This window comes from Asparagus officinalis, chromosome 4 (genome assembly GCF_001876935.1).
Source record: "Asparagus officinalis chromosome 4, Aspof.V1, whole genome shotgun sequence".
NCBI lineage: Eukaryota > Viridiplantae > Streptophyta > Magnoliopsida > Asparagales > Asparagaceae > Asparagus > Asparagus officinalis.
Window position 1 is genome coordinate 11,195,703 of NC_033797.1, and position 27,768 is coordinate 11,223,470.

Consider the following 27,768-nt stretch of genomic DNA (forward strand, 5'->3'; position numbering starts at 1 on the left):
TAAATTTTATTCATTTTCCAAATGTGTAAATTGTGTAGAACATCAAAAATAAATTTTATTCATTTTCCAAATGTGTAAATTGTGTAGAACATCAAAATACCAGTATTTTCCTGGCAATCAAAAAACAGCAAAAGTACCAAATGTGTAAATTGTGTAGAACATCAAAATACCAGTATTTTCCTGGCAATCAAAAAACAGCAAAAGTATTAAAGAAAAGCAATTACAATTGTGCTATTCTCTCTTTTGTATGGGGAGGAAAATCACCATTCAAAATCCTAGATAGTATCAGTGTCTTCACTCTATGAAAAATTGCTGCCGGATCCTGTGCTCTCTGCTGGAATATTCTCTGATTTCTTTCCTTCCATATAGCATAGATTGAAACAGTTAAAGCCATTCTTTTAATTCTCTTTATAATCCCCTTTCCTTTCAGATTAGAGCTATACCAGTCTATAATAGAATCCCAATTGCACGACCTCCACTTGTATTTCAGCCATATCATAACATTATTCCAGAGTTCAGCTGAGTATTCACAGTCAAAGAAGAGATGCCTGCAGGTTTCTTGTTGCTGAAATATGCACAAAACACAGCCCCTATGATGTTGGTTGATGTCAAGGATCCTCATGTGATCTAATCTATCCTTTGTTAACAGTCTAGCATGAATAGCAAGCCAAGAGATGAAGGAATGTTTAGGGTATGACCAATCATCCCAGACTGTTTTGTACCAGACCATTGGTGCATTAACATTTTGGCTGATGAGCTCATGATAAAAAGCAGATATCTGAAAATTACCTCCAGAGCAACACTTACTGATGACATTCTGGACATTTGAAACATCTCCCATCTTGCAAATCACTTTATTTCTCACTCTAATTATTTGTTTCCACATCCAAGAGTCATTTACTTTACTTTGAACTTGCCAAATGTTGAACTGTCTGAGATAATTTCCATGAACCCATTTAATCCATAACAAATCTTTTTTGAGATGTATCATCCAAATAAGTTTGATTGCAGCTGCAGTATTCCAGATTTTTGCAGAGAAAACCCCAAGCCCACCATGTTCCTTGCTTTGACAGATTGTTTTCTAGGACATCAAGTGGATTTTATGATTCCATAGGAAATCTGCACAGAGACTATCAATTTTCTTCAAAACCTTTGTTGGCAGAATATAGTTGTTAGTCCAGAAATTTTGTATGCCTAGGATGACTGATTTGATAAGCTGTAATCTTCCTGCATAGGACATCATTTTCTTTTTTTGCCAGCTTTGAAACTGAGTAGAAATTTTGTCAATCAGGGGGGAACAGTCTAGGCATGATAATCTCTTTGAGATTAATGGAACTCCTAGGTATCTGACAGGTAGCATACCTTCAGCAAAATTTAAAAGAGAGCAGATATGGATCTTCAAGTCCTCTCCAATTCCACTCATATATATGGAACATTTATTAGGATTAGTCTCCAACCCAGAAACTTGACTGAATTCAGTTAAGCATTCTTTCAGCTTTGCAATTGAGTAGATATCAGCTTTGCAAAACAGTAGCAGGTCATCAGCAAAGAAAAGATGGGAAATTTGTAGATATCAGCTTTGCAAAACAGTAGCAGGTCATCAGCAAAGAAAAGATGGGAAATTTTGAGCTTTGAGCATTTTGGGTGGTATTTGAAAAGCTTGTCATCCTTTAGGGAGTTTAATCTTCTAGATAGATATTCCATACCCAACACAAAAAGATAGGGAGATAATGGATCTCCTTGTCTTATACCCAACACAAAAAGATAGGGAGATAATGGATCTCCTTGTCTTAAACCTCTTGCTCCTTTAAAATAACCATGCAAAGAACCATTCAAAGACTAAACCTCTTGCTCCTTTAAAATAACCATGCAAAGAACCATTCAAAGACAGAGAGTATTTAGGAGAACAGATACACTCCATAATCCAATGAATCATAATCACTGGAAAACCCAAACCAGTAAGCATAGCTTTAATAAACTTCCAATCAATTGTATCAAAAGCTTTTCGGAGATCAATATTGAGTATTGCTCTAGGTGAAGAGTGTTTTCTGCCATATTGCTTTATCAATTCATGAGCTAAGAGGATGTTACTGGAAATAGACCTTCCTTTTATGAAAGCACTTTGGGAATCACTGATAAGTGTCCCCATCACTCCTTGAATTCTTGTTGCAATAATTTTAGAAATGATTTTATATAAACAGTTGCAGCAAGAAATAGGCCTGTAATCTGAAGGGGATTTAGGATTGAGAATCTTAGGAACCAAGGTTATAGATGTAGCATTAAGAGCTCCTAGAAGTTTACCAGCTTTGAAGAATTCTTCAACAGCAAGAAAAAGATCCTCCTTAATTAGCTTCCAGGTTTCTTTGAAGAATGCAGCAGTATATCCATCTGGGCCTGGTGCTTTTCCATTTTCCATAGAGAATAATGCCTGCTTAATTTCATCTCTGGTATATTTTTTGCCGACGCTAACTAAAAGCGTCGGGAAAAACATAGTTTTTAGCGACGTATTTAACCATGCGTCGGGAATAAGAGTCGGGAAAAGTGCAATTTGTTGTAGTAAGAGTGTAAAGCCTTATTTTTAAGAAGATTTTATTATGCAGCGATTTTACCTCATATAGCTTTGTTAGAGTATTTCAGATCTCCTTTGCTGTCTTCTTCTCCTCTATGCTTTACAGCACCTTATCTGTTAATGCCAGACGGAGATTTGCAATAGCAATCGCGTCCATCTCGTTCCACTTTTTATCATCTGTGATGTCATCCGGCCTTACACTGATGGCCATTAGACAATTATATTTTCTCAAATAGCCCTTATCTTCAACTTTCACAGTGAGAAATTACTTCCGTTGAATTTCTCGATCTCGAACTTCGTCGTCATTGCTTTTATCACGAACACTAACTTCTTACTATTTCACATAAATAGTAAATATATTTATGAACAGTAACCGTATTTGTGAATAGTACCATACTTGTGAATGGTATCGTATTTATAAACAGTGTCGTACTCGTGAATAGTACATATCGCCTTCAAAGGGTAAATGATAATCTAACTTATTTTCTGATATAGAGGATCCACCTTTGGTGTCAGCCACAAAGCATACGATAAGTAGATACACTCACCCTAAGGCAGGCTCTGATACCACTTGTTGGGACAAATTTTGGGCCAATAGAGCAAGGTCTCGACGAATAGTAGAGTGGAAGTAATAAAAAGAACACACAAATTTATGTGGAAAATCCCATAAATAAATTTGAGGTAAAAACCACGGGCAAGTATAGAAGAATCTACTATGAGAAAAAACTTAGGAGTTACAATCTCTCTTTTACAAGGAGAAACTCTTTCTATTTTTTCTCTCTCACTCTTCTATATGATGATTTGTTTCCTGGATAATTTTTCTTGAAGAGTTTTGGGCCTATTTATAGATAGCTGAAATCACTATGCACTAAAATCTTATAATATTATTTTACTATGCACTTTTCATTTCAAAATATGCAGCTGCTTTCGGTGAGAAATATTTAGCAGGGCCCACTCACTTTTTCCTTTTTTAAGATTTTTGGCTGACAAAATATAATGATTAATGATGAAAGATTGGAGAAGATAAGTGATCACTCTATCATTTTTGTTCTACAATATAACTCTATTCATAATGTCTTAAAATTGTTAGCTTCATCAACAGAAATCTGCTTGACTTGTAACTAGCAATCGATGCTGGAACTTGTAACTTGCAATCGATGCTGGAAAATGTTTCCTACTGTTATGCACCTTCTTTATACTTATTTTGAATTCCTGTGCTTCCAAAAACTGCTTGTAATTGAGCTTTCTCGACCTCTTCTTCAACATTATTGTTGCATTCAAAGCCACATCTAAGGAATGCACGATAGCTATTGTGCGGAGTTAATTTTATTGACTTGTTCTATTTTAATTGGTATGATAATATGTTTTTTCTGAAGCTTCTAGATAACGAACTAATGATTTGGTGTTTGCTTCCTTTTTGCACTTTTGAAAGGTTCTCTTCAGTGGAGACTTCATTAAGTCCTTTGTTGATATAAGATCTGTCCAACTGAAAAAGGGTGTTATTCATCTCTTGCTGAAGCTTGCTAGCGGATGGCGTCCAAAAAGATCCAATGCTTTCTTTACGAGTGAAAGTTCCTCACAGCATATAATGCAATTTAAGATTGAAAATTTCTGCATTATTTGCACTATTGATATAATGAAGTATTCAAGGCATACACAAGTGTTGAAGATCTGGGATATCTTACCGCTGTCACGTATTCCAAATTTAGTTAAGCGCTTAGACTCCATCTTCAAAACATACTCTGATGAATACGTGAATCTGTGCAGAACAAAATCTGTCGACTACAGGTAGCTAGATCCTTCACCCAATACATACTTACTCAAATAGAAACATAAATATACATCTTCACGTGCATTCCTTCTCATTTAACTGCTTATGTGATTGTCTCTATATAACATTTAATATTTTTGTAAAAAGTAAATACTTTTTAACCTTAAAGAGTCTCTTGTAGGAACATGGAAGTTCCAACAACATGGGATGCTAATACAAGCTTTCTCAAGCACAAAATCCTACTTACTGAGGAACCAACTGAGAAGCTATCAGATTGCGGAACAATTGAATGTGTGAATTTTGTTGAGAATTCGAAGGTATCAGAGAGTCTGCTACTTATGAAGTTCTATTCGTTAAGATGTGGTACTGTCAAGCACTTGCTATCTAGTACAGATGGAAAAGAGGTTGATCTTCCATTTGAAGTAACTGATCATGAAAGAGATATTATTCTTTATCCTCAGACTGCATTTATTCTTGGAAGATCAGGAACTGGAAAGACCACTGTTTTGACAATGAAGTTAATAAAAAAGGAACAAATGTGGTATTTTTCATCTGGAGGGCATAGTGATTTGCTTATCGAAAATTCTGGAAGTCCATGGAAGCCATCTGAAGGACTGGTGTCAGATGAGAATTTCTTGCGTCAACTATTTGTAACTGTTAGTCCAAAGCTCTGTTCAGCTGTCAGTAACCACATTGAGCGTTTGAAGAGGTCGGTTTTATTAACTAAAATTCTTGAATTTCTTAGACTGTGTGTCTGAAAACGAGTAAATTTAGCTTTAGTAAAATTAGTATCAGAACTATCTCATTGTCCAATTTAGTTGTCAATAAAACCAGCAATGTATGGGTAACAAGAAACCCTAAAGAAGGGAAATCAATTTCTTGGTTGCCATTCATCCAAGTTCCATTAGACATTTAAAATCTTAGACCTAATATAACACTATTAAATAGAAATTTAACTGTTTCTCAAGAAAGTTTGAGGGCAGATTTAGGGCAGATCTACTATTATCTACTTTTCTAGTGGTATAGGTTTGTTATTTTAAACTGAATATAATTTAGAGCTATTAGAATGCTAAGGACCTTTTATGCATTCGTTTGTTATTGTTACTCGAAAGATTTTTCATCAAATTTTGTCCAGCTGGTGCACAGAGCACACATAGGAATTGACAATTTTTCTACCTAAAAACCAACATGTTATTTAATGTATTTCATTTCATGAGTATTTTTTTTAATTTCAATATATTTCATTTGATCTACCATTCTAGGTGTTCTGTCGTAAAATTTGATTAACAATGAAATTTTTTGGTTGAAGCTTCATATAGGCTTAAGCTGGGTGAATATGCAAGATTCATTACCCAAACTATTTGTTTATGCTACAAAGATGATGCAGTGCTGCTAGGACTGCAACCAAATCAAAATTGCAGAAGATGCAGAAAGATAGAGATCAGCACAGATAAGTAGGCATAGCAAATAAACTAGGGTTTTTATTCTTCAATAGCTACTTGCCAACATCCAGAAAAGAGTATTCTATGGACTTTGAAAATAAAAGGAAAAGGTAAAAATAATATTTTTTTGCAAAAGATTAAAAAAATAAAATAAAAAACTAGAAAATAACCTTCTAACTAGGGAGCAGGATCCTCCACACAAAATTTTAGCCAAAATGGAATATGTTTACTCCTCCAAATTGGATGGTTAAGACCTGCCAAAAATAGAAAGAAAAATCTTTGACCACAATTTTGAGGCCCTGAATGATGGAATTTCGTCAATCCGACAGAGGTCAACAGTGTTGCCTTAAACATCCTCGCTGCCCTTGACAGTTTTGCTAGAGTTTCGAAAAGACTGGTCTTTTTGCGCGATTCTGACAAAATTGAAGTACTGCCGATTTTGACTCTTATCGGATCAAAGTGGTCCGTGTAGGCTAAGGTCACCTCTAGAGTTGCATCATCTTCCCCGACTTGAAAAGAGCTCGACCCGGACTTCGCATCAAAAGATGAAAACAATCTCTAAATTCTAAATACAAATATCCAATATGTTAAAAGGTGTAAAAGAAGCATAAGGACCGCTGAAAATAATCTGTAATGAATTACAGGTTTTAAGCAAGGTGAACATAAAAGCTACATTAACCAATTTATTTATTTATGCTATAGAGATGAAAACAAACTGCAAATTCTAAATACACATATGCAATATGTTAAAAAAAAGGCACACGAAAGCAATAAGGACCACTAGAAATATAGAGAGAATCACTTATTTTGGTTACAGGTTTGACCAAGCCCATCAAATAAATCCATGCTCTTTCAAGATAACCTATCTATATCTCCACATATAACTGTTATTAAATCCACCTTATTAGTTTTTTATTAGTGGTACTTTTTTTATTAGTTTGCCAATTTTTGTTCGTTCTGAACTTGGTTTGGTATCTAGATTTTAAAGAAACTCTTTGAAGAACTTATGCGGTCCATTCCTCCTCTAATTTACACGGGACAAAAAGTAGTTTTATCTCATGCAAATTGCAATTAAATTCAAGGGATTAGGACTGTGGTTGGTGTGGAAAAGCATCAAAGAATTATCCCTAGAAAGGAATAAGGTACCGGAGACACTAAATTATGGGTGCAATTTAAACAACAATGCATTTAAAAAAAATTCACTAACATCTCAGTAATTCATTTGATTGATTGTGTACCATATTAAGTTCAATTATGAAGCTTTATAGTCTTTAGGTTATCGAAATTAGAAGCTTGCACAGGTCCGACTTTTTCACTAATAACATCTTCTTGGTGGCAATGGCTGCACATATCTGTGACGCTTAAGCTTTTTCTTCATGGCTCACACATTCATATCTTTGATGCTCAAGCTTTTTCTTCATCCTGTAAGATGTTTCTTACCTTTTGTTTGCTTGGTTTATATATCCAGCTTCTTATGTGGCGGTGAGTATTCATCCAAGAATGGTATCGATATGTATGATATTGGTGATAGCCTAAATGCTTTCTCAGACATCCCTGACTCATTTAAGAATATCACACAGAAGAACTATCCCCTTATTATTACCTTTCAGAAGTTTCTGGTAATGCTTGATGGAAGTTTGGAGAATTCATTTTTTGATAAGTTTGATGATGGCAGGGAGCTCTCACTTAAAAGAACTGGAGTTTCAAGATCTTTTGCTTTGCAAACACTTATAAGAAAGAAGGAGGTCACGTATTCCAGATTTTTATCATCATACTGGCCTCACTTTAATACCCAGCTGACCAAGAAGCTTGATTCTTCAATTGTTTTCACGGAGATAATTTCTCATTTAAAAGGTGACATTACGTCTAATGTGCCTTTTGATAGCTGGCTCGACAGAGAAGCTTATGTAGGTCTATCTGAACGGCGTGCATCTTCATTAAACTGTGATGCTAGGGAAATTATATATGATATTTTTCTAGCTTATGAAAAAATGAAGCTTAGAAATAGAGAGTTTGACATATCTGATTTAGTATGTGATCTTCATCGCAGAGCCAAAGTATATGGTAGAAATGTGGGTGTCCAGATGGATTTTGTATATATTGATGAAGTTCAGGATCTTACCATGAGACAGATCTCTCTTTTTAAATATGTGTGCAAAAATTTTTCTGAAGGGTTTGTGTTTGCAGGCGATACTGCTCAAACTATTGCCCGGGGTGTTGATTTCCGATTTGAAGATATAAGGTCTTTGTTTTACACTGTGTTCCTCCAAGATCCTAGTTGTGATCCAATGAAAAGCTTTAAAGGAAAAAGCAAGTCTATTTCTGATATGTTTCATTTGAACCAAAACTTCCGGACACATGCTGGTGTGCTAAAATTGGCTCAAAGTGTAATTGACATTCTTTGCTTCTATTTTCCTCACTCACTTGATCGCTTAGAGCCAGAGACAAGTCTTATATTTGGAGAACCACCAATTCTGCTGCGATCTAGATGTGATGAAAATGCATTGATGACTCTTTTTGGTCATTCCACAGACAGCAGCTGTAGCCATTTTAATGGTTTTGGAGCAGATCAAGTTATACTTGTGCGTGACGAGTTATCTAAGCAAAAAGTTCCTGAAAATGTTCGGAAACATGCACTTGTTTTGACAATACTTGAATGCAAAGGCTTGGAGTTCCAGGTAAAATGGGTGCTTTCTTATGATATATAATGAGCTTTTCTCTATTCTCATATCTTTCCGCTCTCCAGGATGTTCTAGTGTACAACTTCTTTGGAGACTCACCTTTACAAAACCATTGGAGAATGATTTATGATTATATGAACTCACAGTGTCTACTGGATCCCAGTACAAATTCATTCCAAAGATTTGAAATTGCACATCACAATATTCTTCGTTCTGAATTGAAGCAATTATATGTTGCCATCACTCGCACTAGGCAAAGGTTATGGATATGCGAGAATCATGAGGATTACTCACAACCTATGTTTGATTACTGGAATAAGCTGGGCCTTGTTAAATTTAGATGGCTGGATAGCTCTTTTGCTCAGTCTATGTCCGTTGCAAGCAGCAGTGAGGATTGGAGAGACCGTGGTATTAAGGTTGGATATCACGCTTTTCAATGTATTATGGGTCTTCCTTTTCTCTAGAACTGTTTGCACCTCTCAATGTTGCCTGCTTGTTACTTTGCAGTTATTTAATGAGGGAAACTATGAAATGGCTACTATGTGCTTTGAACATGCTGGAGATACCTTTAGGGAGAAGTGGTATCGGGCTTCCAGTCTTCGTGCTTCTGCTGAGCATATTATTAATTCAGACAACAAGAATGGACGTCATTTACTCATTGAAGCAGCTGAGATTTATGAAAGTATTGGCAAAGTAGAATTAGAAGCCAGTTGCTATATTGAGTTGAAGGATTTTCAAAAAGCAGGTTTAAACATTACATTTTATCTTCTTTTTTCAAGCAGACGCTAGCCACTAGCTCTAGAATATATTGTATGTTGTGTTGCATATACCTGCACTGATGATTTGGGAGGACACATTAATGCTATGCGTAGATAATATGTGGGTACCTTCCGATGAGGAAATAAATGTTTGTTTTTAAAACCCGTACTGGAAACTGCATGTTATTATGAAATTGTTAAGGTAAAACCACGCACATGTTGGAATTAATCTTGTTTGCATTGTGTAATTAATGGTGTAAATTAATTAGGAGGTTTCCTATTAGTAAGGAATACCAATATTTTCTTATAACGTATAGAGGTTACATATTAGTAGGGGATACCAAGAGATACTTTGTAATTAAGTTTTTGGCTATAAATATAGTCTATTGTGGTAATGAAAAAGTACCCTGTTAATCAAAGAAAATTACCTTCATCTTGTTTCTCTGTTTTCTTCATTTGGTATCAGAGCCACACCTAAATTCCTCAGCCAAAAGAAATGTCTTCTGCATCCTCAGCTATGTCTGACACGGCGACGTCGAAGGTCTCGATGAAGGATGGGTCGATGACCATCCATTATCCTTTGCTGACGAAGGATAACTATTCGTCGTGGGCATTGAAGATGCGGGTTTTCATGGGCGTGAATGGAGTTTGGGATGTGATCGAACCAAAAAATCAAGATGAGGAGGTGGATAGCAAGAAGGATTCGATGGCGTTAGCCGCCATCTATCAAAGTATCAGCGAGGAGACGCTAATGCTGATCTCAGAGAAGAAAACGGCCAAAGAAGCATGGGAGATGCTAAAGACAATGCACATGGGCGCGGAGCGCGTCCGAGAAGCAAAAATTCAAACCCTGCGATGGGAGTTTGAATGTCTTCGCATGGGAGATGCGGAGACGGTCGATGACTTTGCTATGAAGTTGACAACCAACGTCAATAGGATCCGTGCATTGGGAGACAAGGTCGAAGAGACCTATGTCGTCCGGAAGCTTCTCCGTGCGGTTCCCGAAAAATTCCTGCAAATCGTGTCTACGATGGAACAATTCGGGGACTTGAAGACCATGACCTTGGAGGAGGTCATTGGGTCTCTGAAAGCCCACGAAGAACGGCTCTCTAGCCGTCAAAGACCCACCAATGAGAAGGTGGAGGAGCGGGTTCTACTGACGGAATCCGAATGGAAGGCAAAATATGATACCGCATCAAGCTCCTCAAAGGGACGAGGTGGTGGGCGTCATTTTCGTGGGCGAGGCCGTGGCCGTGGCTATAGACCCAATGATGGGCGTGGTCATGGACCAACTCATCAAGAGAAGACTCGGGACAAAAGCAAACTCCAATGTTACAAGTGTAGCAAGTTCGGGCACTTTGCAAACGAGTGCCGTTCCGAGAAGACCGGAGACAAAGCCCACTTTGCGAAGCGGGATGATGATGCGCCAGCTCTTCTCAAAGCCGAGTTGTGTGAACTCGGACATTCGGAGGAGTGTGAGGATGTATTGATGCTCAACGAGGAGAAGGTGATGCCAAACCTTCATGAAGTTGAGGCGTGGTACCTCGATACCGGGGCTAGCAATCATATGACGGGTTGCAAGGAGAAGTTCTCCGACCTAGATGAAAGCGTCAAGGGGAACGTAAAGTTTGGTGATGAATCTGTCGTCAATATTTGTGGGCGTGGAACTATCTTGTTCCAATGTCAAAATGGGCAACATCTCACGTTGTCCAATGTCTATTATATCCCGAAGCTCCGAAGCAACATCGTGTCCATTGGACAACTTGATGAACACGGATGTGCAAGCACAATAAAGGATGGCTCTCTCTGCATCTTCGACAACACATGGAGACTATTAGCTAATGTGAAGAGGAGTCGAAACAGGTTGTACGTTCTTGATCTTAGCCTTGCCCAACCCGTGTGCTTGATGGTGAACCTCAAGGAGAAGTCGTGGCTATGGCATGCACGCTATGGTCACTTGAACTTTCCGGCGCTAAGGAGCTTAGCGCACAAGAAGATGGTTGAAGGCATGCCGGTCTTGGGGCAACAAGATCAACTGTGTGATGGATGCTTGATTGGAAAGCAACATCGTACGCCATTTCCATCCTCCTCGACGTATCGTACAGAGAAGCCCCTTCAACTTATTTACGCCGATCTCTGTGGACCGATCACACCGGCGACACCAAGAGGTAACCAATATTTTTTGCTTTGCGTAGATGATTTCAGTCGTTACATGTGGATCAGTCTTATCAAAAGCAAGGATGAGGCTTTTAATGCATTTAAGAAGATCAAATCACTAGCGGAGATGGAGGTCGACCTAAGGTTGAAAATGTTGCGGACGGATCGAGGAGGGGAGTTCACCTCAAAGGACTTCTCCAGTTATTGTGAAGGACTGGTCATCAAAAGGCAATTCACAGCACCATATTCGCCGCAACAAAATGGTGTTGTGGAGCGGAGGAATCAGACTATCATTGAGATGGCAAGGAGCTTGTTGAAGAGCAAGAATATGCCCTTGTTCTTTTGGGGAGAAGCGGTGAATACGGCTGTCCATATCCTCAATCGTGCACCGACGAAGAGTCTCGAAGGGATAACACCATATGAAGCTTGGTGTGGGCGGAAGCCGAAGGTCCACTACCTTCGTGTCTTTGGATGCGTTGCACATATGAAAAACATTATACCTCACCTGAAGAAGCTGGAAGATCGCAGCAATCCTATGGTGTTTCTCGGCTACGAAGATGGGTCCAAAGCTTACCGGTTGTATGATCCGGTACACAAGAAGTTGCATGTTAGTCGCGACGTACGATTCGAGGAGGACAAAGCATGGTGTTGGGAGCAAACACCACGCAAGCACAACGAGGAGGAGAGTGATTCACGGCCCGTGGGATCATTCATTGTGCTTGGTTACGATGAAGACGGAACCCCCGAAAGAGGCCCAGAAACTGCAGCAGCGACCGGCTCTGAAACTGCAGCAGCAACCGGCTTAACCGGCTCTGAAACTGCAGCAGGGAACTCTGAAACTGCAGCAGCGAGCTCCGGCTCTGAAACTACAGCAGCGAACTCTGAAACTGCAGCAGCGAGCTCTGAAACTGCAGCAGCGACCTCCCCGACTGCTCCTACCTCCTCATCCATGGTGCCACGGAAGTATCGTTCTCTTAAAGATATCTACCAACAAGAAGAGGAAGATGAAGATATACTCTTAATGACTGCAGAGGAGCCTGCAAGTCATATTGAAGCCGAGCAACATGAGTGTTGGAGGCTTGCGATGAGGGAAGAGCTTGAGTCCATTGTTAGCAACAACACCTGGGAGTTAGTACACCTACCAGCTGGACACAAACCTATCGGACTTAGATGGGTTTACAAGGTGAAGAAGGACTCAAGAGGAGTGGTAGTTAAACACAAGGCCCGGCTCGTCGCGAAGGGATATGTTCAGCGCCAAGGGGTGGACTTTAATGAAGTCTTTGCACCGGTGGCGAGGCTTGAAACCGTGAAGTTAATCTTGGCTTTAGCGGCGCAAAGAGGATGGGAGGTACATCACACCGGTGGCGAGGCTTGAAACCGTAAAGTTAATCTTGGCTTTAGCGGCGCAAAGAGGATGGGAGGTACATCATATGGACGTCAAATCAGCCTTCCTCAACGGTGATCTTATCGAGGAGGTATACGTCTCTCAACCCCCTGGCTTTGTTGAAGTAAGAAATGAGAAAAAGGTACTCAAGTTGAGGAAAGCTCTCTATGGACTGCGCCAAGCTCCACGAGCTTGGAACTCGAAGTTGGACAAGAGCCTCACCACTCTTGGTTTCGAGAGATGCCCACAAGAACATCCGGTACACAAGAAGTTGCATGTTAGTCGCGACGTACGATTCGAGGAGGACAAAGCATGGTGTTGGGAGCAAACACCACGCAAGCACAACGAGGAGGAGAGTGATTCACGGCCCGTGGGATCATTCATTGTGCTTGGTTACGATGAAGACGGAGCCCCCGAAAGAGCCCCAGAAACTGCAGCAGCGACCGGCTCTGAAACTGCAGCAGCAACCGGCTCTGAAACTGCAGCAGCGAACTCTGAAACTGCAGCATCGAGCTCTGAAACTGCAGCAGCAAAGGGCTCTGTAACTGCAGCAGCTACCTCCCCGACTGCACCTCCAGAAACTCCAGAAACTCCAGCAGCAAAGGGCTCTGTAACTGCAGCAGCTACCTCCCCGACTGCACCTCCAGAAACTCCAGAAACTCCTACCTCTCCTACCTCCTCATCCATGGTGCCACGGAAGTATCGTTCTCTTAAAGATATCTACCAACAAGAAGAGGAAGATGAAGATATTAGTGATGCTGATCTTGCTGGGGATGTGGATGATCGAAAGAGCACCACGGGGTGGGCTTACTTCCTCGGCTCTAGCATGATTAGTTGGGCCTCACAGAAGCAAAGGATTGTGGCATTGTCTTCATGCGAGGCCGAGTATATCGCAGCCGCAACTGCAGCCCAACAAGGAGTATGGCTTGGGCAGTTACTAGCAGACTTGGTGAAAATGGATTCAGTCAAAGTCACTCTCAAGGTGGACAACAAGTCCGCAATCTCGCTTTGTAAGAATCCAGTCTACCATGACAGAAGCAAGCACATTGACACGAGATATCACTACATTCGTGAATGTGTTAATCAAGGAAATATTGCAGTAGAGCACGTGAGCACGGAGAATCAGCTAGCCGATATTTTGACCAAGCCACTTGGACGAGTCAAGTTCTTGGAGATGCGTCAAAAGATCAGACTGCAAGAAACAAAAAAGGCAACAAGATTAAAGGGGTGAATGTTGGAATTAATCTTGTTTGCATTGTGTAATTAATGGTGTAAATTAATTAGGAGGTTTCCTATTAGTAAGGAATACCAATATTTTCTTATAACGTATAGAGGTTACATATTAGTAGGGGATACCAAGAGATACTTTGTAATTAAGTTTTTGGCTATAAATATAGTCTATTGTGGTAATGAAAAAGTACCCTGTTAATCAAAGAAAATTACCTTCATCTTGTTTCTCTGTTTTCTTCAGCACAGTTTCAAGTATCATAGTTCTAATAAATATGCTCCAAATTAAGGTTTAGAAATGACTGATATAAGATCTCATGCAGTATGCACCCTTTAATATCAAATACTGTGAAAGAATAGGGGTCGTGTTGGCTATAATCTCCATGGTTAAATATTATTACGATTTGCCTCTAAACCCCTTACTTTGCTGTTGCTTATCTCAGGCTAAAAATCATGTCTTAGGACTGGTGGCCCCTTCTAAAATATTGACAGCACTGTAATCCCCTCATACCCTCTTCAAAGTCTAGTAAAGCTTCTACTAATTGCAATTTCGTTTAGTGCATTTGAGATTTTTCACCAACGTTGAGATGAGCATCGATAGCCAAAATCAATGATGATATTACTAGATCCATCACATCCAACCCCGATCTCTCTAAATAAACCCCGACTGGTAAAACAGTTATCCAACGTTTGGCCATGTCCCAGTCATTAAGAACTGTTAGTGGGGGCCACAAGCACGTGACCATACCCACGTTCACAATTGAGGTCGGGCACTAAAGTGGCCCAAGTGTGGCCCAATTTGCATTATATATAAATCATGTTTTCCTCTTCCTAGGTTTTTTAGGCAGCGAAAAGGTAAGGTCAGTTTTTCTTCTTGAGTAGTTGCGGCTGTGCGAGCAATTTGAGGCGACGTGTGCAAAATCAATCAAAGGGGAAAGTCGGCTGTAGCAAGTGGTAGAGAGCAGGGATTTGAGAGAAACACAGAAGAGAGATATGTGGCTGTGCAATTCTCTTTTTGGGTGGCGAATCAGAGGCTCCTTTTGGCTTTTTTAGAGAGAGAGACTATTTTAAGGGTTTAGGTTGAGAGTTTGTAAACCCTAGTTGTAATCTATCCCTCTAATAGTAGATCTTCCCATTCTTGCCCCGTGGACGTAGGTTATTTGCCGAACCACGTAAAATTCATTGTCTTGCTGTGATTTGTAATAGCTTGTAGGTTTCCTCGACAAGTCAGTCCTAGAACTGATGAGAGGAAGAGCTGATATCTCACTTTGTTGAGATATTTTATTTTTGGTTCTTGTTTCCTTTGTGAAACAGGGATTTAGTTGTGATCTTACTCTCTTGTTGTGCACCAGAGGTGCTGTCGAAATTTTCGCTGCACACAACAAGTAGTATCAGAGCTTCAGGTTTGGCTTGAGGCTTGTTCGAAGGATTCGGTGAAAGATTTCTATCTGAAGAGTTAGATCGACAACATGGGAGAAGCAAGCACATCAGGTTCGTCTCTTACGAAGGCAATGCAGAGTCTGAGCATTAATAACACGAAGGTTGATGTTCTGAAGTTCGACGACAAGATTAATTTCGGATTGTGGAGGTGTCAGGTGATGAATGCCTTGGTTGCACAGAATTTGGAGGAGACTCTTGAGTTACAAGAGAAACCCGAAGACATGAAGGATAAGGTTTGGAAGAAGATGAATAGTAGGGCTTGTGGAGTTATTCGGTCATGCTTGACATCGGATCTTATTTATGACGTAATGAACGAGATGTCGACGAAGAGAATGTGGGAAACACTCAATGAGAAGTATCTTACGAAGAACATTGAGAATCGGCTTCACATGAAGAAGAGGTTTTACTAATTCAAGATGAAGTGGGGAGTTTTCATCAGGGAGCTTTCATCAGGGAGCATGTCAATAATTTCACGAAGCTACTTTCAGATATGGCCAATGTGGATATCATGGTTGACGATAAAGACAAGACGATGTTACTTTTGTGTTCGTTGCCCGAGGATGATTACGGTACGTTCGTTCTCACTATGATCAATGGAAGAACTACTGTTAGCTATAAGGATGTGACCTCAACTTTGGTGAATTATGAGTTGAGGAAGAGTGATGGTGAACCCTCCGAGAAGGCATCGGGAGATGCACTAGTGAATTATGAGTTGAGGAAGAGTGATGGTGAACCCTCCGAGAAGGCATCGGGAGATGCACTAGCAGTTCAAGGTCGTGATTCAAACCGCCGCCAGTTCAACCGTTTAAAATCGAAGAATAGAGGTGCTCATAAGAGTGTTGGTAGAAATCAATGTCGGTATTATAAAGAAGAATGACATTGGAAGATTGACTGCCCAAAGTGAAAGGAAAAAGCCGGGAAGAACAAGGGGAAAGTTGTACAAGTTTCAGAAGTGGATGTTGCAAAAGCTATTGATGAACATTCAGAGTCAGATTCTTCGGGCTATTTGTGCCCTGCACTACCGTCGGTTTGCTATGCCGACTCCACGGAGTGGATGTTGGATTCAGGAGCCACATATCACATATGCCCTAGGAGGGATTGGTTCTTTAGCTTTGAGGAGCTGGAAAGAGGGGATGCCGTGCTTATGAGAAATGACCATGTATGCCCTATTGGTGGTATTGGTTCAGTCCGGATTAGGACGCATGACGGAGTGGTGAGGGAATTGAAAGAAGTGAGGTTTGTGCCGCAGTTGACGAAGAACATCATTTCTCTTGGTACTTTGGAGGCAGCTGGTTATCGAGTGACCTTAGAGGATGCTACAGTGAATGTCACGAAGGGTTCTATGGTGGTGATGCGAGGAGTCAGGGAAAACTTCCTATACTACTTGAAGGGCAAGACAGTTACAGGGGGTTTGGTAACTTCTATCACTACAGAGGAAGACACTACCACATTATGACACATGAGACTAGGACACACAGGAGATAAGTCCCTGCAGTCATTGGCGAAACAAGGGCTATTGAAAGGTGCGAAGACCTGCAAGATGGAGCTGTGTGAGCACTGTGTACTTAGGAAGAAGACGAGAGTGAAGTTTAGCACCGCTATTCACAATACCCAAGGTATATTGTACTACATCCATACAGACGTTTGGAGTCCTTACAAGAACACATCACTTGATGGGGCCAACTATTTTGTCACTTTTATTGATGACTATTCCAGAAGAAATTGGGTATACCCTATGAAGCATAAATATGAGGTCCTGAATATTTTTGTGGAGTGAAAAAAGAAAGTGGAGCTGCAGATAGGTAGAAAGGTGAAGACTCTACGTTCAGATAACAGTAGAGAGTATAAGAGTGATCTATTTTTGCAGTTTTGTCGGGATCACGGTATTAGACGACACTTCACAGTACGTGATACACCATAACAGAACGGGGTGGCTGAGAGATTGAACCGTACCTTACTGGAGAATGTGCGATGTATGATGACGCAGAGTGGATTGCCTAGATCCTTTTGGGCCAAGGCGTTGGTTTATGCGAGCCATCTCGTGAATAAGTTGTCGTGCACTGCGATACAGGGGAAGACTCCGTTGGAACGTTGGTCTGGTTCGGTAGCTAGTGACTATGAGTCGCTTTAGATATTTGGGTGTCCTGATTATTACCATGTCAGTAATGGTAAATTGAATCTGAGAGCGAGGAAAGCAGTTTTTGTGGGATTTAGAGATGGAGTTAAATGCTTCAAGTTATGGGATCCACAGGACAAGAAGATAGTTATTAGCAGGGATGTCACATTTGACGAGCCGTACAAGATGAAGCCTCAAGTTCCTTAGTAGTTGGAGGAAAACCAGATTCGGGAGATATCACAGTAGGTGGAGGATGATGTGACTTCACTCACTCCAGAGAGCATTGTATCCATCGAGGCTCCTACAGAGGTGACATTGGGAGGAGATGGGATGATAGCCGGGCAGATAGAGGATACAGTGGATTGTGAGACTCAGGAGCAGGATCATGTTCAGGAGTCTATTACAGCGAATAGACCTACAAGGGTGATTCGTCGGCCATCTAGGTATAATGATGTCATGGTCGCATATGCATTATCAGTGGAGGTCGTTGATGATATGGTTTCATCCACATTCAGGAAGGCAGAGGCTAGCCCCGATTCGATCAGGTGAAGGGAAGCTATGGAGGAGGAGATGCGATCTCTTCAGAAGAACGACACTTGGGAACTTGCAAAGCTACCTAAGGGTAAGAAAGTTATTGGTTACAAGTAGGTATATGCGAAGAAGGAGGAATCTTCTATTGGGGACATTCGGTTCAAAGCCAGATTGGTTGCCAAGGGATATGCACAGCTTGAGGGCATCGATTACAATGAGGTATTTTCACCCGTTGTGAAGCATTCGTCAATTCGGATCTTATTAGCGTTGGTGGCACAACTAGATTTGGATTTGGTCCAGATGGATGTAAAGACAGCCTTTCTACATGAAGATTTAGATGAGGAGATCTACATGACACAACCTTTGGGATTCAAAGCTACAGGAAAAGAAGATTTGGTTTGCAAGCTGAAGAAGTCTCTTTACGGATTGAAGCAATCGCCACGACAATGGTATAAGAGATTCGACGGCTTTATGATTGGTCAAGGGTACACGAGGAGCCCATATGACCCATGTGTTTACATGCACAAGCTACAGAATAGTGAGTACATCTATTTGTTACTATATGTTGATGATATGCTTATTGCCTCCAGGAATTCTTCGGTTATTCGAAAATTAAAAAAGGAGCTGTCATCCGAGTTTGAGATGAAGGATCTTGGAGAGGCGAAGAATATATTGGGTATGGAGATCGAGAGAGACAGGGTGAAGGGGAGATTGAAGCTTACTCGGAGGAGTTATCTGCAGAAGATGTAAAAGAAATTCAGCTTTGATGGCAATGCAAAAGCAGTTAGCACTCCATTGGCTCCCCACTTCAAGCTTTCAGCTAGTATGTCGCTTGTTTCAGTTGAGGACAGAGATTATATGTCGAATGTCCCATATGCCAGTACAGTAGGTAGCTTGATGTATGCGATGGTGTGTATGAGGCCAGATTTGTCACATGCCGTGAGCATGGTATCCAGGTACATACACGACCCCAGAAAAGGTCATTGGGAGGCCGTGAAGTGGATTCTACGGTATATCAAAGGTACCATGGATGTTGGTTTGATTTTTCAGAAGAATGAGAAGAATGGGCAGGATTATATTGGTTACGTGGATTCAGATTATGCTGGAGATTTTGACAAGCGTCGGTCTACTTCAGGATATGTGTTTACATTGGCAGGAGCACCGGTATGTTAGAGATGTACACTTCAGTCCATAGTGGCTCTCTCTACTACAGAGACAGAGTATATGGCGGTGACTGAAGCTGTTAAGGAGGCTTTGTGGTAGCGTGAATTATTGGAGAACTTGGGGATTGCATAGGAGACCCTTCGGATATATTGTGATAGCATGTCAGCTATCTATTTGGCAAAGAACCATGTTTATCATGCGCGTACGAAGCACATCGATGTCAGATTCTACTTTGTTTATGACGTTTTGGATGAAGGAGACGTCATGTTGGAGAAGATCCACACGAAGGACAACCCTGCAGATATGTTGACCAAAGTTGTTTCAGGTATTAAGTTTGGTCATTGTTTAGAACTTTTGAACATTCTTTGGTGTTGAGGCCTTTGGAGGCCATTTGGGTGAACTACGTGAGGCTTGATTCCTTGGGCAAGAGGATACGTAGGCAGTCTTTACGATGCAGCCGGTTTTTGGATTAGTTGATTTTGATGGGGGTGAGATTGTTTGGACCCTCGTTCTGATTCCCGGCTTGTTGTGGATTGAGTCCGTTGTCGTGAATTAACTTCAAGACGTACTGGACACAACAAGTGGGACATTTGGTTACTTTGGTGTCTGCTCAGTTTTGAGAAAACTTCGCCGAGGTGGAGAATTGTGAGTGGGGGCTACAAGCACGTGACCACACCCACGTTCACAATTGAGGTCGGGCACTAAAGTGGCCCAAGTGTGGCCCAATTTGCATTATATATAAATCATGTTTTCCTCTTCCTAGGTTTTTGAGGTAGCGAAAAGGTAAGGTCAGTTTTTCTTCTTGAGTAGTTGCGGCTGTGCGAGCAATTTGAGGCGACGTGTGCAAAATCAATCAAAGGGGAAAGTCGGCTGCAGCAAGTGGTAGAGAGCAAGGATTTGAGAGAAACGCAGAAGAGAGAAATGTGGCTGTGCAATTCTCTTTTTGGGTGGCGAATCAGAGGCTCCTTTTGGCTTTTTTAGAGAGAGAGACTATTTTGAGGGTTTAGGTTGAGAGTTTGTAAACCCTAGTTGTATTCTATCCCTCTAATAGTAGATATTCCCCTTCTTGCCCCGTGGACGTAGGCTATTTGCCTAACCACGTAAAATTCGTTGTCTTGTTGTGATTTGTAATAGCTTGTAGGTTCCCTCGACAAGTCAGTCCTAGAACTAATGAGAGAAAGAGCTGATATTTTACTTTGTTAAGATATTTTACTTTCGGTTCTTGTTTCCTTTGTGAAACAGGGATTTAGTTGTGATCTTACTCTCTTGTTGTGCACCAGAGGTGCTGCCAAAATTTCCGCTACGCACAACAAGACTGTTTGCAGACATCAAAATCCCGCTTGTGGTCAATCACCAATCAAAATCTTACAAACTCACTAGACGAATTACACTGTCCTCCACTTTTTAGTTACCTGAAATTTAAACATTGGGGTATTTAATAATGTACTGCTTCACTTTTGTTGATTAAGGCACCATTTATTTGGAGAAATGCGGCAACTCTAGGCTTCAGGATGCAGGTGATTGCTTTTCCCAGGCTGGATGTTGGTCACTTGCAGCCAAGGCATATGCTAAGGGGAACTATTACTCTGAGTGTTTGTCCGTTTGCTCTCGGGGTAACCTGTTGGATGTAGGATTGCGTTATATTGAGCATTGGAGAGGATGCCGAACATCTGATATTATAGAAGCAGGTAGAGTACACTGGGAAGAGATAGAATTTGCATTTTTGGAAAGGTGTGCTGCTCACTATCACGAGCTTAAAGATTCAAAACATATGATGAAATTTGTTAAAGCTTTCAACTCCATAAGTAAAGCACGCAGTTTCCTAAAGGAAAGAGGATATCTTGATGAATTATTTTCAATGGAGGTAGAATTAAAGAACTTTGCGGAAGCTGCAGATATCGCACAATTGAATGGTAATCTTATTCTTCAAGCTGATATGCTTGAAAAGGCTGGGAAATTTGAAGCATCCGCGAGGGTAATTCTTCTCTATGTTGTCATGAATTCTCTCTGGACAACTGGAAGTAATGGGTGGCCCCTAAAGGAATTTAAGCAGAAGGGAGATATGTTAAAGAGAGCCAAAGTTTTGGCAGAGAAAAGTTCGCACGGCTCTTTTGAATCAATTGTTCTGGAGATTGGCATACTAGAAGATACAGCAAAAGGCTTGGGAGATCTTGCAAGAATCCTGAATGCTTCTCAAAGACTTAAAAACATGAAGACACAAGTTTTTTCTTCTCGTAAAATTCTTGATCTCCATATTAAGTCTGATCTTTCAAAGTTTCATTTGGAAACTGATATTGATGACAATCCAGAGAGACAGGTAATTAAGATGCTACAGAATATTGTCTCTTCGGAGACAATGGTGTTTGTTTGGAATATCTGGAGGGAAAATGTTTGTAGTCTTTTAGACTTCCTTCGGAAGTTTGACGATCTTCCTAAAGAAGGAAGTGGGCGACCCGAAGTTTTTTGTATGAATTACTTCGGCTTTCACAGAAAGTATGAGAGGAATTATGTTGCCTGCAATGCAGATTCTCTATGGTTGAGACAGAGTGACCTCAGATCCTGTAAGAGGTATGGGAAACTGGCACTTGTTAAAAATGACCAGTTTGTTCTTGCTTCAGAGAGTTACTGGGTTTCAGAATTAGTTTCTGTTGGTATGGGAGTATTGATGTGTCTGGAAGAACTCAACCGGTTCTCCGTAAGAAACGGTATTCCTTCAGGGAGTCGAGGTGTAGTTCTGCTGCGTATCTACCAGTTGTCAAAGTTTCTGATCAATTTTCGACCGACCCGGGAGTCGAGGTGTAGTTCTGCTGCGTATCTACCAGTTGTCAAAGTTTCTGATCAATTTTCGACCGACCCACACAAAATCACATTTCAATAAATTACAAAGTACCCTTGCTGAAACACTGAGATCTTTTGTGGGGATTGCTTTTCCTGTAGATTGGAGACCAGAAATAAAGAAGAATGCAATTTGTCTGCGAGAGAAGGACCTTGCGAAGGAATTATTGATGGATTCTCTCATTGATGCCATCACCGGAAAACTGACATATGGCAAGATTGGTAGGGCTGCAATGATTATCATGGCTTCTGAGAAGCTGAGTAAGGGACTGTATGAAACTATCGTGAACCGTTTGGATGATATGGGCCCTTGGAAACCATTCATAGAGCATCTGAGCAAGAAGGAACCAGAATGTAGAAATATGTCGCTTGTGTCGAGCCTCCAAGCTGCACTGGGGAGTACTTTTCCAAGCAACTGGCAGAAAGAAGTAGATTATATATCTCCTCCTTGTCTCCTATATCTAATAGAACGGCTGCTATTTATGGTGTCAGCTTGTGGATGCTATTTCTATACAACGAAAGGTTCCTTTGCTGAGGCAATTGGTTGTTCGGATACATTTTGCTGCTTTACTACTGATTCCTGTGACCGGCTTTCCTTTATGCAATCGTTTAGTTGTTTTGCATACTTGATACAACAGTTGCTATTTGATCGGCCTGGGATGATTAACTGGATTAAGGCATCCGAACTAAATGCGAATAATTACTATCCTTCAATGGTACTAAAACTGGTTATCACGATCGGTCTCGTCTACCTGAACTCAGGGCAGGTTCTTAACAGTCTAGTGGATGTTTTGAGACAGGAGGATATTGTTTCACTACTCCCTGGAGCCTTTCGTAATTTACTTCGCAATCTAAGAGGGGCTAATTTCCATAACAGATTGGCTACAGCCCTCGTGACTGTTGGTGACCCATTGCTGATAGTGAGCCTGACCGGGGAGTTCCTGAAGTTTACGTGTGAAAACGCTCTTTTCATAGATATGAGCATTCCAAGAAGCAGAGAGGACCTAATGGGTGTGCTTTTTCAAGAGCGTGGAGTCCGTACGCTTGAACCTGGGGCTACAAGCAGCGCCGGTACCTCTTCTGATTGTAGTGTTCTTTAAAATAAAGTTGCTTTGCGCTTCGAGTCGTCTGAGAAGTTAATTGGTCCCATAGGTGAGTTCCAGAATCTCCTTTCAGCTTTTGATGCTTTCCTATCGGAACAGAGTGAAGGCAGCAACGACATCGATATCACTGATTTAAGTTAGGTTGTATTAAATTTCAGTTTGATGGATGGTCAATTTCACTGATTTAAGAAGTTTTTTGTTCAACAGAAATTGGATGCCGATATTCTTTTGGTTGGTTCTTGGAATATAGTTTACTCTGTATTTTCTCATCCGCTTCGGCTCTTATTTGCTATGTGCTGCGTGATTCACATCGAGGATGACCTTTGAGACGAAGATACAAACTTTTTGATGGACTCATGGACAAGATGCAGAAAAGGAGACCGAGGCTCCAATTATAATGCCGATTTGTTGATGAAGAAAGGAGTCGGTACTTCTGGGGAGAGCTCAACCCCCTGCTTCTTCTGCGATTAACTGATCTCGAGAAAAAAGCGTCCTCCAGCTAAAAAGCCCAAACAACAGAAGAAGAAGAAGAAGAAGAAGAACAAAAAGAAGCCAGAGAAAGGACGAAAGTTGATATCAGAACTTCTATAGTGGCTTTTGTTCTCGTTTAGTCTAATTTTTTATGTATTCAGCTTTTAAAGTAGTATTAATTTTATTATTATTATTTTTTTAAAGGAAAAGAGAGTAGTGTATCTGAGTCTGTTATTTTGCTTGATTTCCGCAGTACGAAGACATCAACACAGAGACACTAGCTCTCCAAATATACCTTCCCCCTGAGTGCTGACAAAAGTGTGCATAATTATGGACGATACCTATTTCTATTTGATAACCCCGAAAAAAAAATCTGCACGATAATTGAAACCATAAATTGTAAAATCTCTTCGCTAAATCAAACAGCTATAACTACAATCATAGACGCACAATCGTAGTTTCATGCAACTAAATATATTGCTCCCTCTTATCTATATACCACATTATTAATAATTAGGGCTAATTGCACATAAGCGCCTTGTAGTAACTTCAAAACAACGATTGTGTGCAATTAACCCTAGTAATAATAATAATAATAGCAAACAACAAGCAAAGTGCCTACAAAACGGGAATAATTTAGAATCAAAAAAGCTAAGCTGAGACGAGATAGATAAATATGAGAATAGGAGAATATGAGGAAGAGAGCATTTAAATATGAGAATGAGAATAGTAGTACCGCATGTTTAGTGGCCACTAAACCAAACTCAAAAAACCCAGTAGTCCCATGAGTTTTCTCTTCACAAATACAAAATTCCCATTATGTGAACCTCTTGTGTTTACATGTTTCAGAGTCGTGTCATTGCTTTTCTTTCAACAATTGAAGAATCAATTATTGTAATTTTGAGACCCACATAAATCAAGATAAATAATTGTACTTCGCCTAGCATGTGAACTATATTTACATCCAAATATTAAGGTAAACCAACCAATTGTGAACGAACCTGAACCTGGGGCCCACCCACGTGCAGCGCAGGGTGTCTTGGAGGAGTCTCACGTGGGTCTTTTCCAAGTGACGAAGTCGGGCAATGATGAGGCCCGGCTTCGTTTCTTTGTTGGCCTGGAATTTTCAATTATAAATAGGATTGATTGCCTAGGGTTTCGTGGAGCAGCAGTGCAAGAGCAGAGGGTGGAAAAAAAATCGCGGCGGCTTGCAAGGGCTTTGTGAAGGGGAAATCGCAGGAGCCGTCGACTTTGACAGAAAAGCTGCTGACTTTGAGAAGAGTTTTGGCATCCCCTTTGTGAGAGATTTGAGAATTTGAATGAGGGTTTAATTTGTGTGATTGTAAACCCTATTTGTATTCTCTTTCTCTCTATTAGTAGATCCCCCCTTGCCCCGTGGACGTAGGCAATTTATCGAACCACGTAAATTCGTTTGTCTCGCTATTTGTGTGATTTGTAATAGCTTATTTAGGTTCCCTCGACAGGTCAGTCCTAGAACTGATGAGAGGAAGAGCTGATATCCTACTTTGTTGAGATATTTTGCTTATGGTTCTTATTTCCTTGGTGAAACGGGAATTCCTATTGTGATCTTACTCTCTTGTTGTGCTACCGATGTGCTGCCGAAATTTTCGTTGCACACAACAAGTGGTATCAGAGCCCAGATTTCAGATTTAGGATTTTGAAATTAGGTGGAGGAAGATTCTTGTGTGAAGCTTGGTTCTTGGGGTTCTAGGCTTCGGTGGAGATAGCATTAGGAGTTGCCATTGGAGATTTCGCTTTCCTCGTGTGGACAGGAGATCTATTTGGAATCTGATCTAGGGTTCAGTTGGGTAATTCTTAATTTCTATCAATGTTTGATTCTTTCTCTACAACTTGGAGTTAGTTTGCAATGGGAGAAGAATGTGAAAGCAGCAAGACGATGGCGAGTACAGTTCAAGTTGGTTTTCAGAACACCAAAATTAGTGTGGTGAAGTATGACGGTAAAATCAACTTTGGTTTGTGGATGAGCAACGTACAGGATGCGCTCAATGCTCAGAACTTGGAGGAGACCATCATGGTCCATGAGAGACCACCAAAATATAAAGAGGCGATATGGGAAAAGATGAATAGGAATGTTTGTGGGGTGATCAAGTCATGTTTAGTGTTTTCATCAAAAGTTACCTTCATCATTGATTTCATTAAAACTTCAAACGTTACAAATGAATTCAAATAACGAAAATAAAAATTACAACTTTCTTGAAAATAAACACAAGATCCGTTTATCGTCTCTTGCTTGCGTGGGTCTTTAGCCTGTGACGGGGACGTCGATATCCGTGGACTACCTGGCAATCAGATCTGATCCAGAAAAATCGGGCAGAGCTTCGTCGATCCGCGAGGAGATCTAGAAACTTGAAGCGCCTATCTCGGATAAAGCGATATATTTGCTCTTCTTAGGATTACCGACGAGGGGTAATGCTAAGGAACGGATGCGGGTGATGTAGATCTGATGAAGAACTCTCTTGTGTTGAAGTGATCGATCACTCTTCACTCCAGCAAGGCTTCGCCAATTCTCCAAAAATCCAGATCCTCCAAAAGTGAGGCCTAAGGCTTCTATTTATAGGCGACACCCCTGGGGTCCTGGGGTGTCCCCAAAAAATCTAGGACGCCTCTGGGGCGTCCCCAAAAATCTAGGATGCCCCTGGGGTGTCCCCAAAAATCTAGGACACCCCTGGGGTGTATCTAAAAATCCGAGACACTCCGTTGTAAATTCTTCGTCCGAACTCGGATTTTAGTGATTCGAATTGCGTTGGAATTCTGACGAAGAATTCTATCAGCCCCGATGGTTGGATTATCCGTAGAACGAACGAGATACGAAAGGCGTTGTTCTTTTTGTAAACATCGCGGGGCTCTCGATTAGCCTGTGCCTTCGTTATTCCGAAATTCTGTCAGCTCACGTAGTTCGTCGATTCACTTCAAGCGTTCACCGACGTCAATCGAACTCCTGTGAACCAGATAGTGACGTTCATTGTCGTTCCTTAACACTGAGCTGTTCGTGGAGACCTATAGGCAATTTTCGATGCCTACAGATACCCCCTCCAAAGCGATCTGGACTCGTTTCTTTTATAGAAGAGGCTGGAATACTTTGGATGTGATTGGTCCAACCTTCAGTCGGCGTAAAGGACCTGTAATTAGTTTCAACTCTTGGCTCCTTCGATTTTCGGTCTATTCGATGCTTTGACGAATAACCGAAGTTCTTCCAGCGCTGCGTTTATCGCTTGGCCGTCGTCGGAGTCTCGAGTCTGCAGCTGATGAATTGAGTTTGGCTTGTGTCATTGAGTTGACTTTGAACTACCTCCGTCACATTGTGTTGACTTAGGGTTTCAGATCAATGTTGACCTCTTGTCGCAACGCGTTGACTGGCGTTGACCTAGGGTTACGCGTTGACCGGCGTTGACCCTAGGGTTTCGAATCAACCTGAGGAGAACCAGTTTATACTCGTGTACTCCTGGGAGTTTCGGGAATTAGTTTAGCCTCGTGTACCCGTCGGAGGTTGACGGGTTATCCTTAAGAATATTATACATAATATTTTCCAGGAACTTCCCGTCAATTGTGAGAAATAGTTTAGACTCGTATTCTCATTGGAGTATAAATACGAGTGTTGAATACGTCGTAAAATATTCGAAAAGAAGTTTAAAATGCATATGAATTACCCTCGTGCGAACTAACATTTCGAGGCTCACACGCATTCGAATCAACAAATTAGGATTGGTCCGGCTCGGTTCAAATCAATTTGAGTTGGTTTGGGTCAAGTGGGCTTGGTTCATATGGGTTCGGTCCAACCCAAGAAACAATCCCCATTACAAAACCCTATCTCCTCCTTTTTTTTTCTTTCTCTTTTGTTTCTTCGGTTCCTTTGAGCAGCCAGGTTCCGCCCCCATTTTTTTTTCCCTTTTTTTTTGTTCGGTCCCCAGCAAGAGGAAACCATAACCCAAGAAACAATCCCCATTACAAAACCCTATCTCCTCCTTTTTACTTTCTCTTTTGTTTCTTCGGTTCCTTTGAGCAGCCAGGTTCCGCCCCCATTTTTTTTCTCCTTTTTTTTTGTTCGGTCCCCAGCAAGAGGAAACCATCTCCCCCCCC

The 27,768-nt window shown here is 41.0% G+C and overlaps 1 protein-coding gene across 1 annotated transcript in view; it reads left to right on the plus strand.

Annotated features, from left to right (window-relative positions):
- Positions 1-27,768, plus strand: part of LOC109838179 — a 113,071-nt gene that overhangs the window by 25,708 nt on the left and 59,595 nt on the right. Inside the window, exons 7-9 of the mRNA XM_020406641.1 lie at positions 4,002-4,357; positions 4,522-4,657; positions 4,802-5,049. Coding sequence (XP_020262230.1) covers positions 4,002-4,357; positions 4,522-4,657; positions 4,802-5,049 — 740 coding nt within the window. The remainder of the gene's footprint in view (positions 1-4,001; positions 4,358-4,521; positions 4,658-4,801; positions 5,050-27,768) is intronic.